Genomic DNA, 17796 nt, shown 5'->3' on the forward strand with positions numbered 1-17796 from the left:
TTTAAAATGTACAATTAGATGAGTTTTAATGTACACACATGAAGTCATTACCACAATCAACATATAGTGAACATTTCCATCTCTTCAAAAAATTTCCCCATGCCTTTTATAAACCATCCTTCTACCCCTGGCCTCAGGCAACCATGGATCTACATTCTGAAACTATAGATCAGTTTGAATCATCTAGCACTTTATATAAATAAAATTATACAGTATGTTCCCAATTCTTTTTGCCTGGCTTATTTCATCTAGCATAAGTTTGAGATTCACCAAGGTGGTTTCACAGATCAACAGTTCATCCCCTTTAATTGCTCAGTGGCATTCCATTGTATTGTATAGAAATACTATAATTTATTTATCCATTCACCTGTTGATGGATACTTGAGGGTTTCACACCATTTGGGGTTACTACAGATAAACCTATAATCTAAATATTCTGATGAACATGTGTTTTTGTTTCTGTTGGATAAATAAGTAGTAGTAGAATGGCTGGATCATATTTTTCAGAACCTACCAAACTGTTTTCCAGAATGATTATACCATTTTACAATCCACTAGAAGTGTATGCAAGATCTAGTTGTTTTACATCTTTGCCAATTTGGTATATAGTCAGCCTCTTAAATTTTTCTCAGTATGATACAGACATATCTGTAATATCTCAGGGATGTTACTGGGTTCAGCTCCAGACCACCGCAATAAGGTGAATATTGCAATAAAGCAGACAAAATGATTTTTTTGGTTTCCTAGTACATATAAAAACTATTCTTAAAAAAATAAAATTTATGCTTATACTGTAGTCTCTTAAGTGTGCAATAACATGTGTAAAAAAACAATGTACATACCTTAATTTTAAAATACTTTATTGTTAAAAAAATGCCAATCCTCATTTGAGCTTTCAGCAAGTCGTCATCTTTTTTGCTGGGGGAAAGGTCTTGTCTTGAGGTTAAAGACTGTTTACCAACCAGGGCAGTAGTTGCTGAAGGCAGTGGTGGCTGTGGAAACTTCTTAAAATAAGACAACAATGAAGTCTACCATATCAATAGACTCATCTGTTCACGAACTATTTCTCTCTACTATGCAGTGCTGTTTGATAGCATTTTACCCACAGAACTTCTTCCAAAATTGGACTCAATCCTCTCAAACATTGTGCTTCTTTATCAACTCAGTTTGTGTAATATTCTAAATCTTCTGCTGTCGTTTCAACAGTCGTCACAGCAGCTTCACCAGGAATAGATTTCATCTCAAGAAACCACTTTTTTTGTTCATCCATAAGAAGTATCTCCTCAACCATTAAAGTTTTATCACAAGATGACAGTAATGCAGTCACATCTTCAGATTCCACTTCTAATTCTTGTGCTGTTTCCACCACATCTACAGTTAATTCCTCCACTCAAGTCTTGAACCCCTCAAAGTCATCCATGAGGATTGGAGTCAACTTCTTCCAAACTGTTAATGTTGATATTTTGACCTCTTCTCAGGAATCATAAATGTTCTTAATGGCATCTAGAATGGTGAATCATTTTCAAAGGAAAGTTGTCTTTCCATAAGTCCATTTTCAATTTACTTTGCCTAAAACCATTGGAGGAATCAAAATCTATGGCAACTATCCATAGCCTTGCAAAAATGTATTTCTTAAATAATAAGAATTGAAAGTCACAATTATTCCTTGATCCACAGGCTTCGGAATGGATGTTGTATTAGCAGGCATGAAAATAACATTAATCTTGTATATCTCCATCAGAGCTCTTGGGTGACAAGGTGCATTATTGATGAGCAGTCATATTTTAAAAGGAACCTTTCTGAGCACTAGGTTTGAACAGTGGGCTTAAAATACCCAGTAAACCATGTTGTAAATAGATATGCTGTCATCCTGGGTTTGTTGTTCCTTTTATAGAACACAGGCAAATTAGATTTAGTGTAATTCTTTTTCTTTTTTTTTTTTTTTTTTTTTTTTTTTTTTTGATTTAGTGTAATTCTTAAGGGCGCTAGGACTTTCAGAAAGTCAATGAGCACTGGCTTCAACTTAAAGTAATCAGTTACATTTTCCCCTAATGAGCCAGATTGTCCTTTGAAACTTGAAATGAGGCATTGACTTCCCTCTAGCTATGAAAGTCCCAGAGGGCATCTTCTTTCAATATAAGGCTATTTTATTTAAGTGAAAATCTACTTAGTGTAGGCCCCTTCATTAATGATCTTAGCTAGATTTTCTGGATCACTTGCAGTTTCTACACCAGCACTTGCTGTCTCCCTTGCACTGTTCTGTTATGGAGATGGCTTCTTTCCTTAACCCTCATGAACCAGCCTCTGCTAGCTTCAGACTTCTCTTCTGTAGCTTCCTCACCTCTATCAGCCTTCATAGAATTGAAGAGAATGAGGGCCTTGTTCTGGGTCAGGCTTTGGCTTAGGAGAATGTCATGGCTGGTTTAATCTTCTCTCCAGGTCACTCAAACTTTCTCCATATCAACAATAAGGTTGTTTCACTTTCTTATTGTTTGTGCACTCATTAGAGTAGCACTTTTAATCTCCTTCAAGAATTTTTCTTTGCATTCACAACTTGACTGGTGCAAGAGCATTCAGCCATTTTCAGCTTTCCACATGCCTTCCTCACTAAGCTTAATCATGTCTAGCTCTTGATTTAAAGTGAGAATGTGGGACTTTTCCTTTCACTTGAACATGTAGAAGCCATTGTAGGGTTATGAATTGGCCTAATTTCAATATTGTTGTATCTTAGGAGATGGGGAGGTCTGAGGAAAGGGGAAGAGATCAGGGAAATGCTGGTCAGTGTAGCAGTCAGCATACACACATTTGTTGATTAGGTTCACTGTCTGGGTACAGTTCATGGCATCCCAAAACAGCTACAATAGTAACATGAGAAATCACAGATCACCATTACAAATGTAATAATGAAAAAGTTAGAAGGGTCAGCAGAATTACCACAATGTGCCACAGAAAGACAAAGTGAGCAAATGCTGTTGGAAAAATGGCACTGACAGACTTGCCACAAACCTTCGATTTGTTTTAAAAACAAAACAACAACAAACAGTACCTGTGAAGCACAGTAGAGCAGAGTGCAACAAAACAAGGTATGCCTCTGTGTGTGTGCTGTATCTCACTGTACTTCAATCTGCATTGAACTAATGATGTTGAGCTTCATTTCATGGACCTACTCATTTGTGCATCTCCAAGGAAGGGTCTATTCAAATATTCTGCCCATTTTTAAAAATTGCATTGTCTCACTGAGTTTTAAGAATTCTTTATATATTCCGGATATGTGTCCCTTATATGATAAATGTGTTACTCATATATTCTTCTCAGTCTGTAGATTATCTTTTCTTTTTAGAGAGTGTGTGTATGAGGTGGGGGAGGGACAGAGGGAGAGAATCCTAAGGGCTTCAGAGTCATAGGGCTTAATCCCAGGACCCTGAGATCATGACCTGAGCCAATAACAGACTGAGCCACATAGGCATTCCACCTTTTCATTTTTTTTGGGGGGGGGGGTGTTGGTTTAAAAAAAAATTTATTTAAACTCAATTTGCCAACATACAGCATAACACCCAGTGCTCATCCCATCAAGTGCCCACCCTCCTCAGTGCCTGTCACCCAGTTACCCCATCTCTCTATCCATCTCCCCTTCTACAACCTTTTGTTTGTTTCCCAGTTAGGAGTTTATCATGGTTTGTCTTCCTCTCTAATTTTTCCCCACTCGGTTCCCCTCCTTTCCCTTATAATCCCTTTCACTAACTCTTATATTCTACATATGAGTGAAACCATATGATGATTGTCTGTCTCCAGTTGACTTACTTCACAGCATAATACCCTCCAGTTCCATCCATGTTGAAGCAAATGTTGGGTATTCGTCCTTTCTGATGACTAATACTACATCGTATGTATATGTGTGTGTGTGTACACACACACACACATCACGTCTTCTTTTTCCACCTTTTCATTTTCTTTATGGTGTTTTTAAAAAACCGAAAGTTTGGGCAGCCTGGGTGGCTCAGCGGTTTAGCGCCGCCTGCAGCCCGAGGCATGATCCTGGAGACCCGGGATCGAGTCCCACGTCGGGCTCTCTGCATGGAGCCTGCTTCCCCCTCTGATTGTGTCTCTGCCTCTCTCTCTGTGTCTCTATGAATACATAAATAAAATCTTTTAAAAAAAAGTTTTTCATTTTGACAGTCTCATTTATCATTTTCTGTTTTGTGCTTTCAGTGCTCTAAAATCCTTTCTCTCAGAGTCCCAAAGACATTCTGCTTTTTCTAGAAGTTTTATAGTTTTTCATTTTACATTTAGGTCTTGATCCATTTCAAGTTATTTTTTGTGTTATTTAGCAGACTTGCCTTGTTCCTGATCTCAAGGGAAATCACCTCCCATCTTTTACCATTAAGGATGATGACTCATTGAAGCCCCATTATTTGTTTGAGAGCATTCTCTGTGATTCCTAGTTTGCTGAGACTTTATGTCATGAATAGATGTTGAATTTTTTTCTGCTGCTAGTTCTGGATATATTGAAATGATCATGTATGATTCTTCATTCTGTTAATATGGTGAATTCCGTTGATTTTCAGATGTTCGGCCTACCTCTCATTCATGAGATAAACTCTATTTGGTCCTCATATCTTTTTACAGATCTTAAAAAGATCTCATATCTTTTTACAATTTTATGTATTGTTGAATTTGACTTGCTAATATTTTTGTTAAGGACTTCTGCATCTAAATTTATGTTTGGTCTGTAATGTTTTCTAATGTCTTTGTTAGATTTTGCTATTAGGGTTATGCTAATATCATAAAATGAATTAAGCAGTGATTCCTCTTTATGCAAAAAAATATTAATGTAGGATTTGTGTTATTTCATTCTTAAATGGTGAAGAGACTTCAGTAGCCATCTAAGCCTGGAATCTTTGGGGGAAGGTTTTAAAAAACAGATTTATTTAGGGGTACCTGGTTGGCTCAGTCAGGTAAGCATCTACCTGTGGCTCAGGTCATGATCCTGGGGTCCTGGGATTGAGCCTCTATGTCAGAGTCCGTGCTTAGCAGGGAGCCCACCTCTCCCTCTGGCCATCCCCCTGCCTGTGCGTGCTCTCTCTCAAATAAATAAAATCTTTTTAAAAATAGATTTAATAGATACAGGGCTGTTCAGATATCAGCTCCTCTTGTTTCAATCTTGATTCTTTATACCTTTTAAGAAATGTATCCATGTTGTCTAAATTGTCAACTATGTTGGCATAAAGTAGTATATAATATTCTCTAATCCTTTTTAGTATCCATAGAATCTCTGGTAATAACTCCTTTTTCATTATTTATAGTGGTGATTTTTGTTCTTTTTTTACTAATCACTGTAATTAGATTTTAAAATTTTGTTGTTTTTATTGTCTTTTTTCTATTTTGTTAATTTGAATTTATTATTCTCTTCTCCTTGGCTTGAGTTTACTTTGATCTTTTCTTTCTAGCAGTTTTTAAGATGAACTTTCAGTCACTGCTTTTAGATCTTCTTTTCTAACAGAAGTATGTAAAGGTGTAAGTTTCCTGTTATGTGCTATGTTCTCTCTATCCCATAACTTTGATAGGGTATATATTCCTTGCCCTATACTTCACAGTATTTGCTCACTTTTATTCTTTCATTTTTGAATCATAATTATTTGAAAGTGTTACTTAATTTTAAGATATTTGAGGTTTTTCTAGGTATCTTATTATTGATTTTTCATTATTTTATGGTAGGAGAATTTACTCTTTATGATTTGGGTTCTTTTAAATTTGGGGGGACTTTTTATGGGCCAGTCTATGATCTACCTTTTGACAAATGTATAATGTACACTTAAAAGGAACGTTTATCCTGCAGTTATTGGATGTAGTGTTACACCTGTATAAATTAGACCCCTGAGGCTGGTGGTGGTGTGTAGCCTGTGTCTCACTGGTATTTTGTCTAGTTCTATCAGTTGTTAAGAGGCAGTAAAAGCTATTCTGATTGTGAGCTTGTCCATTTCTTCATTTAACACAGCCAATTTTTGCTTCATATATTTTAAAGTTTTGTTTTTCTGTGTGTGTACAGATATGTAATTGTTTTAAATTTCTTTTATCATTATGAAACAGTTTTCTTTATCTCTGGTCATACTCCTTTTCTTGAAGTCTCTTTTATTCGATTCAAAGTAGCCACCTTATGCTTACTGTTTACATGGTACATACACCATCTTCCATCTGTTCGCTTTCAACTTATTCGTGTAAATTTAATGTGTCTTTCTTATAGACAGTATGTACTAACTAGGGTCTTGCTTCTTCATCCATTCTCTTTGCCTTTTAATCTGGAGTATATAAACCAATTAACACTAAATTATTTAAGTGATGACATTTAAACTGTTTTTCTGTTTATTTATTTATATATTTTTTTGCTTTCTGTTTTCTACTGTTTTTTAAAATTATTATTTGAATGTTTTTCAGTGTTCCATTTCAATTTACCTATTGGCTCTCTGCTTATATGTCTTTCCATTACTTGTTACTGGTTGTTCTAGGGATTACAACATGCTTAATGCCTAACTATTCACAGTCTACTTAGAGTTGACTTCATGCCATTTCACATAAAATATAGAAACCTTGCAATCATATAAATCCCTTTTCCCCAAGTCCTTTTTGTGGTAGTTGACAAATGTATTATGTTTGCATACATAACATACACATTGAAAACTCTACCAAATAACAATATAACTTTTAAATCAGTTACATATATATATACACACACACACACAAATATATATATGTATATATTATATGAAATATAAGAGGAAAAAATAGACTTCTGTTTCTATTCAACTATTCTTTCTATTGTTCCTTAATTCCTTGAAGATACAAATATCCTTCTTAACATTTCCTTTTAGCCTAAAAACTTCCTTGAATATTATTTTAGAACAGATCTGTTGATGAGTTCTTTTAGTCTCTCTTCTTCTGAGAAGGTGTTTGTTTTGCCTTTTTCTCCTGAAGGGTATTTTGGGTGAAGTTCTTTTCTTTCAGCACTTCAGATATTATTTCATTGAATTCTTGTTTTTAGGATTTATAATAAATCTGTAGTCACTGAAATCATTACTCGTCATGTGTACTGTATTGGTTGTTACTAGATGCTTTCAAGACTTTTTTCTTTATCTTTGGTTCTTAATACTTCAGTTTCGAGTGTCTAGGCATGATTTTCCTATGAATTTATCCTATTTGAGATTTTTTGGGCTTCTGAAAATTGTAAAATGTATGCCTTTCACCAAATTTTAGCAGCAGTTTGGGGCCATTCTTTCTTCAAATACTTTTTTTTTTTTTTTTTTTTTTGCGCTTCAATATCTTTTTCATCTCTGGCGTCCAAATTACACATATATTACACAGGTCCCTAGGGCTTCATTTATACCTTTTCAATCTTTTTTCTTTGTGCTCAGGTTTTATAATTTCTATTGATCTGCCTTCAAGTTCATTGGCTCTTTTCTCTGTCCTCTCCATTCTGCTACTGAGCCCAACTAGCAACTTGTTTTTATTAAGTATTGTATATTTCTGTTCTAAACTTTCCATTTGGTTCTTCTTTATAGTTTCCATTTCTCTGAGAATTCATATTTTCATTCATTTCAGGCATGTTTTTCTTTACCTTATAAAACACAGTTATAAGTAGTTGCCTTAAATCCTTTGTCTGGTAGTTCTAACCTCTGGGTCATTCTAAGTTGCCATCTTCCATTTTCCCCTTAAGAATTGGTCATAATTTCTTGGTTCTTTTATATTAAATAATTTTAAATTGCATTCTGGCTACACCAGTGTTGTATCAACTCTAGGTCCTGCTTAACAAACAAAAACCCTGCAGAGTTGCAATGCCAATATGGCAAGTGAAAAACTGGCTATAGCCCGTCCTTACTGCTGATTACAACTAAAAACTCTGGGTGCAGGTTAGCTATCTGAGCACTTTGAAAATGAGTAAAGCAGGAAGATTGTGGAGGGGAGTCAACATTCTGGAAGAATGTTTTCCTTTTAGCAAGTTATCACCATTTTATGTTTTCACTCTAAGTTCTGTCTCATTTTCTGTGAGTTGTGGGTTTGTGTTTTTTAGATTTTATTTATTCATGAAAGACAAACAGAGGCAGAGACATAGGCAGAGGGAGAAGCAGGCTCCCTGTGGGGAGCCCTATGCGGGACTCGATCCCGAGGCCCCTGGATCACACCCTGATCTTGAAGACAGACACTCAACCACTGAGCCACCTAGGTGTCCCTGTGAGTTGTGGTTTAAATCTCAGTTCAATTCCCTAAGTTTTTGCTACACTGGTTTGGGTCTCCCCTGTCACATGTAGTTCAAAGGTGAGTCTGATACTTGGGTGCATAGTTCAAATCTCAGCTCAATTTCCTAAGCCTTTTCTACATTGGTTTAGGAGTGTTCTGTGCTGCTGTTATTCACAGGGTGGCTGAAACCTATATATTCTAATCACAGTTCACGTCTGAAAACATTGGCAGTGTTAGCCTGAGTCTTAGCTCCATGTTTATAGCCCAGGGGCTATCCTTCAAATGATATTGGTTCCTACACAGCATTAGAATATCTTTGCCAGTCTTTCTGGATTACCTCCACACTCTTCAATTTGTAAGGGCTTTTTTCTTTTTTCTTGGTTCTTTTCACCCAAAAAGGCTCCTACTGGAATTAAGTCACACATAACACCATGACACTCTGTAAATGTTCCCAACCTCTGGGCAAAGCTAAGAAAAAAATAAAAGGTAAAACTCTACCCCATGCAGGTTGATTCCTCTCCACAGTCTACCTGCTTTATTTATTTTCAAAGTGCTGAAATAGTTGTCTGGGCACAGAGTTTTTAACTGTAATTCACAGGAAGAATGTGCTATGGTCAGTTTTTCACTTGCAATATCAGCAATGCAACTCCTTAGGTTTAGTTATGTTTTTATAGTCAATCCTGTATTTTCTGCTCCATTATAATTTAGTAGCAAATGGGCAACATTACTGAACGTTTGGAAGTTTAGTAGTATTCTAAGAAGGTGTTTATAATTTTCCAAAGGAGGAATGAATAGCACATCAAGGTCTTTGACTTTATTCAGTTAGTAAAACATTGATGGCATACTCACTATGTGCTGTGTGTGGAAGACAGTAAAATAATTTCAGGGTTTACCTTACAACCTAGTAGGCATTAGACTTGCTTCAATGAATAATGATCAGTAAATATGATAATAAGCATTCATCTGCAAAAGAAAAGAGTTTTTTTCTCAAGGGCTAAAATACCATTTTTATTTAATTAACATATTAAAGCACCTTCGAAATAAAAAATAGCACAGACAATGCAATTTAATTTTGAATCCACATTCAAATCAATATTGTATTCATATTGGTAAGAAATCTGAATTATTGAATTTTTATTTTATTAGCTAATTTGCTTTTTAATAAGTGTTTAAATTAGGTTTATGAAAAATACTTTAATACATGATGATTTCTTTTTTAGTATCTTCTTTAGGGTAGCTGATGTAGACTTTTGTAAACTCTTTTTAATTAAATCGCAGACACGACCAGAGCAAAAAGAAGCCAGGAAAGCGATGGTGTGGAATATATTTTCATTTCCAAGCACTTGTTCGAGACAGATGTACAAAATAACAAGTACGTGGAAGGTTTTTATGTGACTATTGTTTTTAAGCCTGTGCTTCTCTATTGAGTTTTAGGGAACCCAGGGTTCCCTCCCATTTGAAACAGATTTTAAGTTTTTTAATATTTGTAACTGATAAAAAGGTGATAATTCAGTTAGTAGGTGTTACCAGTCTTCACCTGTAATTTTTTTTAATAACCTAGAGCTGCTATGTTTCTGGTAAGTTAAATAAATGTGTAGGAATTATTTTGAAGAATGAGGGAATGTTGCAGGCATATTACTGTGACCTCTTTCCACCCCACTAATTGAATCTTAACATAGAATTTGAATAGAATTTTATTTTAAAAACTAACAACTATGTAATAGATCCCTAGTTCCACAGTCTCTTCCACACACCCCTTTCTCCCTCACTGGCTCTTCAAAAATTTAAAATAACATTAATCACCTTGTTTGTACCATATCCTCTGGCCAGCTCTAATTCTCCACCTCACAGGTCTTCCGTTTGCTTAAGCATGAATATTTCAGGGTGTCAGGGAGCAATGTGTGTTTTAATGCAGGATTTGGGGATTTTATTGAAACATCCAAATGCTTTTTTCCACGTTCACCACAGCAATTGTGTTTTTATAGCACGGAACCGGCTGCCCTGCTTCCATTAGCCACCAGCCAGTTCCTCCTGTAGTTCTAAAGCTGAGCATGGTTATTCTGTAGCATGCAGTGAAATTTCAGTAGTTTCTATTGTTTGGCTTAGTCACTGTTTTATTGCGTTGCATTAGTTCTGAAACAGAAGTGATGGAAAACAGTACTGCTGGACTGAAGTACTTTTTTTCTGCTTAAGTGTAATACAAGCAAGTGTTACTGATTTGAAAATGTAAAATAAAAGATTTTTTAAAATTGACATTCTGGAGTACTTGGCCCTACTTATTTTATTGAACACAGTAAAAAAAATTACGTGTTCAGCAAAAATCTTTTATATATATGAGCTATGTCTTTCCATTTATATCTATAATTAATTCGCAAATGGCTCTGATGCAGATCTGATTTCCTACAGGTTTATTGAATATGGTGAATATAAAAACAACTACTACGGCACAAGCATAGACTCCGTTCGGTCTGTCCTGGCTAAAAACAAAGTTTGTTTGTTGGACGTTCAGCCTCACGTAAGTGAACAATGAACTATTCAATACCCTCCTGGCCCATGTGAGCTACCACACATCACGTGAACCTTTCAAATATGCGGTAAATCTGAAGGCTACTCACTTTTGGTATATATGTGGCTTTCCTAATGACAGACGCATTTAAATGTAATTTGAGAAGTCTCTGGAGAAAGAGAAAAAAGGTCCATAATATTAGAAAAGAGGAGGAGAGGAAGCCACAAGATCTGTTTGCCACGCTGGTTTATATTCTGTGTTTGCCAAGTACAAGGACTCTTAGATATTTCTTCTGCATAGTTCTTATTGAAAAAATATGTTGCTACATGTATAATGTATTCTTAAATGTGAAGTATTATTATAAGTGTCTGCAGTTTTTACAATGGACATTTTGGTTCTTGGCCCTCTTTCTTTCATTTGGATTCTTGACATATCATAGAAGTGTAAACCCCCTACATAGAGCCGTGGGGCATTTCATAGGAACAGTACTGAATGAGATCCTTCTCGCAACTGTCAGGTAAATCTTTGCTGGCACCCTGGGAACTCTTATGAACACTTTGGACCAAAGATACCAGTGGACACAGCCATTCAATTCTTACTGAACCACATCCTCCAGCAGAGACCTAACCCATAGCATTTTCCTTATTACCCAAGGGGCCATAGATTCTCTCTCCACCGATGGGTGTACAACCTCCAAGAGCCAGAATGACTTGGAGAAGCCCTTCATTCCTCTTCAGGAGGATGAATCTGGAGTAAAAGAGCCCCAAGAATCAGTAGGGCAGCTGACTCCTTAACTTAGGCACCAGTGATGAGGAGGATACTCCTGATGGTACAGCATCCCCCTGCCGCCTTGGGTCTAGTCATATCCAGCTCCCTCAGTAGGGTTCCAACTATACATCCACAGAGCCTCACTAGCCCCCTGAATGTATATATCCTCCAGCCACACCCCTACCCCCCTACATAACCTCTCAGGGAGGTTTATGGTTTGTATTCACATTTTTGGGGAAGCCCTGACATACAGGTCAAGAGTCTCCCTCAACTCCCACCCTCTTACCATTCCCCCTTTGACTGGAGATGAGTCCTCAGAAGCACAGTGTCAATAATACAAAATATTTGGATGGGAGAATGTTGACAAGCTTCATGGAAAGCAGGAAGCTCGCCCTTATTGTACACTCCATGGAATGACAAACAGGACAGAATGACAAACTCCTATGTGAGATCAGGAGGAGGTTTATGTGGGATGGTTGGATGACCTCCACGTACAGATAGTTATTTAACTCATAGCATCTTTTGAGCATTTGATTTCAAAATCAGTTTTATGATATTTTTATCTGCTTCTGTTCAATATTATGATATATTTCAAAACATTTTAAAAGGTTATATTCTCCATCTTTTCAGGGGTATTTATGACATTTAATTGCCAACAACAGATTGAACACTATATTGAAGAAGCTACTGGCCTTATTAGATAGTTTTAAGGAATTTTCTCCTTTGAAAGAAATTTTATTTTTATTGGAAAATTCACTCATGACATTATGAAGAAATATAAGAAAACTTATTTTCTTCCTTGCAGACAGTGAAGCATTTAAGGACCTTAGAATTTAAGCCCTACGTGATATTTATAAAGCCTCCATCAATAGAGCGCTTGAGGGAGACAAGAAAAAATGCAAAGATTATTTCAAGCAGAGATGACCAAGGTGCTGCAAAGCCTTTTACAGTAAGTACAATAAGTCATACATGCAGTAACTACTACCTTCAGAAAGACATGGTTGTATATGCTGTGATCCAAAAATCAATAAAATAACTGTATTTAGGTACATACAGTTTGAGTAATTGCACTGTAATGGCTTTTTGTGCTTCTATGAATAGATCTTCATATTATATTGATTGAAACATCCCAGTAATGAGTGAGTGAAATTCATGATTTTATCAGAGCAGTTTAGTTACAAGCAGATCTGAGAGATACCATTAGAAGTTATGACTTCTGAGAGCTTACAGTCCAAGAGGGTCATTTTCATTTGTGGTTGAAAGAATAAATACAGAATAGCATTTGATAAACCAGGTATGGAAATGTCTGCATCCATGCAAAGTGATATAATTGCCTGTTTAACCAAATTTTTTTTAATACTTCCTTTTGCAGGAAGAAGACTTTCAGGACATGATTAAATCTGCACAGATAATGGAAAATCAATATGGTCATCTTTTTGACAAAATTATAGTAAATGATGACCTCACTGTGGCATTCAATGAGCTAAAAACAACTTTTGACAAATTAGAGACAGAAGCCCACTGGGTCCCAGTGAGCTGGTTACATTCATAACTAAGGGAAATTCCCATGATCATCTTTTTATAGAGTGCATGATGAAATCAGTTACCATTCTGGTGGTAGGGTTTGTTTGTTTTGTTTTTTGTTTTTTTGTTTTTTTTTTTTTGTTTTTTTTTTTTTAATCTAGATCACTGTTGTAGATGTGTATCCTGCTTAAAACTGAATGTTGGTTTTGTTTGTATCTTTATCCAGCCTTATTTCAAACACAATATTTGACTATAGATCCAAAATCAAAATTTGCACAATACTGTATTTTGAGCACAGCTTTGAACCTTCTGGTTGTCCTTAATATACAGCTATATCTCCAAGATGAGGTTGGACTTTTTAGAGAGAAACAGCTAGAGAATTGATACTGGAGTTCAGTGCTTTAGTGGTCTGAGACAAAGCCTCTCCATCACGTTAACAGTTGAAGGTATTAACTTAGCAGCCTTGAGCCACTCCAGGCAAGCAGGACAGCTTTATAGATTCATCCAGGCTGACAGTAAGGCATCCTCTTACTGTTTTAAAAGCGCAACCTTTTTCTTACATATATATAATATAGTCAGAGTGTCTTTAAAATTTTTTCTTAAAGGAATTATGAAACATTTGCCTTAGTAAGTGGCCTTCATGTTATATCTTGAAAAGGCCTCGTAGGACTACATATCAGTGGCTCAGATATTTAATGAGAGAAGATAGACTTTTAAAAATGATTACATATGTAACTAAAAGCCTATCTTTGTGGTATTAGTCTTTGTAAAGATGATGATATCTTGGGGCAAGTAATGACTACAAAGGACATTTTAATTTATAAATCCTGAGACAGGATTTCTGGAGTCACCATCCAGTAAGTTAAAAGAATGTGATTCCTATTCTAAAAGTGGATGTTTTACTGTTAATTGATAGTTAAAAGGTCATCATTTTTCACATGTGCAAATGATAATATATTTAAATCACGCTAAGATGTATTTTAGAAAACTTTTCATGTAATGTTAACATACCTCCTCTTCATCATCAAAATAATTCTTAACACTGGTCAGATACCATCTTAATCTTGCCATTTTTAAAGAATTTTAAGAAAGACTCTTGTAAATATTTAGATGGGCTTTCTTTTCTTTGTTACTACTGAACTTCAGCAAACAAATCACATAGCTCAAGATATTAGAAATGTCCTAAGTTGTATAAGAGAACATGTCTTGCCATTCTTGCATGCAGTAAGACCCTGCCAATCAAAAATCATTGCATCTGTGACTTTCAAACAGAAAATATTTTTGTTGATTTGTAAAGAGTTTAGATGTCATGTTTAAAGAAAAATAGAATGTAGTGAAATTTTATATATTTATGAAATCTTTGAAAGGCATATTTTTTTTAATTATCGAATGGAGCTATTCATAAAATAAATTGTATGTAAAGATGTCATAATTTAAAATAGTTTTATAAGTCAGGGTCAACATTCCATGTAAATATTTGACCTTTGTTCATACACAGATAGATCCACAAGTCTGTTATGTGCACTGCATATTTGGTAGCATTATCCACTGGATTTCCTTTAGACATGTCAAATTTCATATTAGAAACAGAGATAAAAACTACTGCAATGCCCTTGATACACACTCATACCAAAATAATCAGACTACATGTTACTTAACATGATCAAAACAGTGAGTTCTAAGTTTATAAACTCAATAGCAAGCAATTTAGTTTTTAAAAGAGTGAGGAAGAGGGTTGCTAGACTGATACTAAAGCCATACTTTAAAGTTGTATGGCTGCTCTAAGAAAATAGAAGTCTTACATGGAGAGTTTGGGTAGAATATACTCCGCTTTAAACACTGACAAAAATTTCCTATAAATCAAGACTTCCTGTACAAAGAGTACTGGGAAACATATAATCATCTAGGCAATTGTCTGAATAAGTTAGGCAGTCCAGATTCTTTACTGTGGGGGTAGAGGGTAGTATAATGTGGTGGAAAGAGCCCTTTTTGCTGTTGGCGGCAATGGGGTATTTAAAAATATAACTGTCCAGATCTTACTCCCTTTTCATACTAGAATTGAACAATGTTTGTTTTTAAATGAGAAGGGGCACCTTAGCAATTTGAGAAATCTTTGATTAGGTATATGGCTTTCCAAGTGACATTTACACGGCCATTTTGCTGTTTAGAGATTAGGTTAAAACCAAGGAAGGCAAGGAAGGTAGCGCCAAGGGCTCATTGCTAACTGTTGTAGAAGGCCCTGGACTCTGCTTCTGCGCCGAGACCACCTCCTCCTCCTCCAGCAAGGAGATGCACATAGCCCTCTCCACTATACTAGTTTGGCCGGCTCCCAACAGTGTCAGCCACTATTTGAGAGAAGAGGAATGTTTATATTTTTGAGTCCATATATTTAAAATCCAAGATCGAGAAAGAAATTCTATATTCCTGTGATAACCAAATTAGAGTCAGTTAAACATAAAAAGATGAAACTGTCATATTTTTTTTCCCATTGTTTTACTCATACAGATGTTCTTAAGGCTGACATTCCTGGTATCGTATTATGATTGAATGTATCTAAATCATAATAATTTAAAATTGACAAATGTAATCTTCATAGATTTACAAAACTGTTATTAAAAGCTTCTTGAAGAATCTAGATTTCTATTATTTATTTTCTTTTCAACTAGTAAGGATTTCTATTTAAATGTAATGGAAAATCTTTTATCTTAATAAAGTATCTTCCAATTGCATGTATATTTTCTGCACCATTGTTTCTGCACTTGGGTATTTAGGATATTGTTTCCCATGGTAGAGCAAATTCTGGTTTCTACTCTGATGCCAGGTAGTTTATTTGAACTTGCCATCTCTAAAACTTCATATTTGTTTCAAATAATTTTTTGGTTTCAACAAAGTTGTTGAAGAGATGGAATTCATGAATCTTGCTCCGATACACACAGTACAGCTATTTAAAGATCTGGAGCACTAAAGGGGGGCTGGATGATCGGGCCCATCCGTGATGGGATCATCCCTTATCCCACTCCTCTGCATCGGGAATTAGGGTGTTATCCACATCCTGTTCCTGAATTCCAGTTAGGCAAAACTAAACTTTTTCATTTAGCTGTACATGAGTACAAACTGCCACCTGCTTAGATACACAAGCTAATTAGCATTGTCCTTGCTTCAACAGTTGAGCGAATTAGCCCCAGCTCTGCTTCCATTGAAAGACTATAGACTGTAGCAGTCAGGAGCATGGGATCTGGAGCCACATTTCCTGAGTTCAAATCCTAGTTTTGTCTCTTACCAGCTTTGCAACCTTGAGACAGTCATTTAACCTCTCTGATCAGGCAAATGGACTTAATAATCCTGCTTACCTCATGGGATCATTGTAGGCCTGGAAGAACTGACCCATGGAAAGTACTTGGAACAAAACCTGGGACAGAGGTATTCAAGAACTATGAACTCCTGTGTTACAGTGATTATTCTCACATCACACAATTTTAAAATAGCTCTATAAATAATCACCCCGAATAAACAGTTCTCCACCAGCAAATTCACTGGAAGTTTCCTAATAATTTCTATGACGGTTTTATTGTGTAAAAAAACATCCATTACTTCCAAGTGATATGTCAGAACCTAATGAAGTAATCCTCAATAGGGAAGTGAACAAATTTTTATTTTTAGCCACTGGTACACAATAGAACTTGTATCGACTTGAAAGAGATGTCCCTTAATTGTATTAATGCCCTTTCTTCTGCTACCACGCTTCCTTTTCAAATGCTTCCTTCCTTACTGGCTCCCCGAGGGCAGGAAGTAGTTTTTTTAATAACTGTCTTACAACATACCCCAACACAAGACCACCAACTGCCAACCAAACTGTACTTACTAATCATCAAACATCTATATGATTTCCATTCACTATCTCATTTAATCTTCATAGCTCCTTTACATGAAAGATAATATCTTCACGTGCTCCAACTGAGAAAAGTGAAAGGCAGGGCTTAAGCACCTTGCCCAAGGTGCCGAGATTGGTAAGTACCGGAATCGCAGCTTAGATCAGGTCTGTCTCTCTACAACCACACTATTTTCTCAGCACTATGCTTCCTGGTGTTGCTATAACTTGAGTCAGACTTGGAAACTAGAGATTTGGTAATTTGTCGAGGGTTTACCCTTTTTTTTTTTTTAACAGTCCATAATTTTCTCAAAATGCTGCTGCTTTAGTCAGATATAACTTGATGTACCTAGGCCTGTAAGAACAGGTTAATCCACAAAAAGTGGCTATTATCAGAAGCATACTTATATAGCATAATATGCAATTCTATTTAGTATGCATGAGTCCTGGTCCTTAGTGATCAAGACAATTCCCACCTTGCAGGGATTAATCTGATTTGGTGGTCTTGCTACCCAATTCCATGTAATGTCTGTCAGAGAAGCTGTGAATACGAGCTGTTCCCCTACCCAGAGGGAGGGGCAAGATGGTGGAAGAGTAGGGTCCCCAAGTCACCTGTCCCCACCAAATGACCTAGATAACCTTCAAACCATCCTGAAAATCTACGAATTCGGCCTGAGATTTAGAGAGAGAAGAGCTGGAATGCTACAGTGAGAAGAGTTGGCGCTTCTATCAAGGTAGGAAGACGGGGAAAAAGAAGTAAAGAAACAAAGGCCTCCAAGGGGGAGGGGCCCCGCGAGGAGCCGGGCTGAGGCCGGGGCGAGTGTCCCCAGGACAGGAGAGCCCCGTCCCGGAGAAGCAGGAGCTGCACCGACCTTCCCGGGGGAAAGGGGCTCGCGGGGAG

At 36.3% G+C, this 17796-nt stretch overlaps 1 protein-coding gene and 1 long non-coding RNA gene across 8 annotated transcripts in view; one reads left to right on the plus strand and one right to left on the minus strand.

Annotated features, from left to right (window-relative positions):
* Nucleotides 1-15760, plus strand: part of MPP7 (MAGUK p55 scaffold protein 7) — a 307798-nt gene extending 292038 nt beyond the window's left edge. For all 7 annotated transcript variants that reach the window (XM_072825570.1, XM_072825576.1, XM_072825574.1 and 4 more), the window contains 4 exons: nt 9508-9601; nt 10636-10744; nt 12309-12452; nt 12876-15760. In XM_072825570.1, the coding sequence (XP_072681671.1) occupies nt 9508-9601; nt 10636-10744; nt 12309-12452; nt 12876-13055 (527 nt within the window). In that variant the 3' untranslated portion in view covers nt 13056-15760. The remainder of the gene's footprint in view (nt 1-9507; nt 9602-10635; nt 10745-12308; nt 12453-12875) is intronic.
* The window catches only part of LOC140633267 (uncharacterized), a 96480-nt gene that overhangs the window by 14074 nt on the left and 64610 nt on the right, over nt 1-17796 (minus strand). The gene's annotated exons all lie outside the window — the stretch shown is intronic.

This window comes from Canis lupus, chromosome 5 (assembly GCF_048164855.1).
Source record: "Canis lupus baileyi chromosome 5, mCanLup2.hap1, whole genome shotgun sequence".
In the NCBI taxonomy this organism is placed as follows: Eukaryota; Metazoa; Chordata; class Mammalia; order Carnivora; family Canidae; genus Canis; species Canis lupus.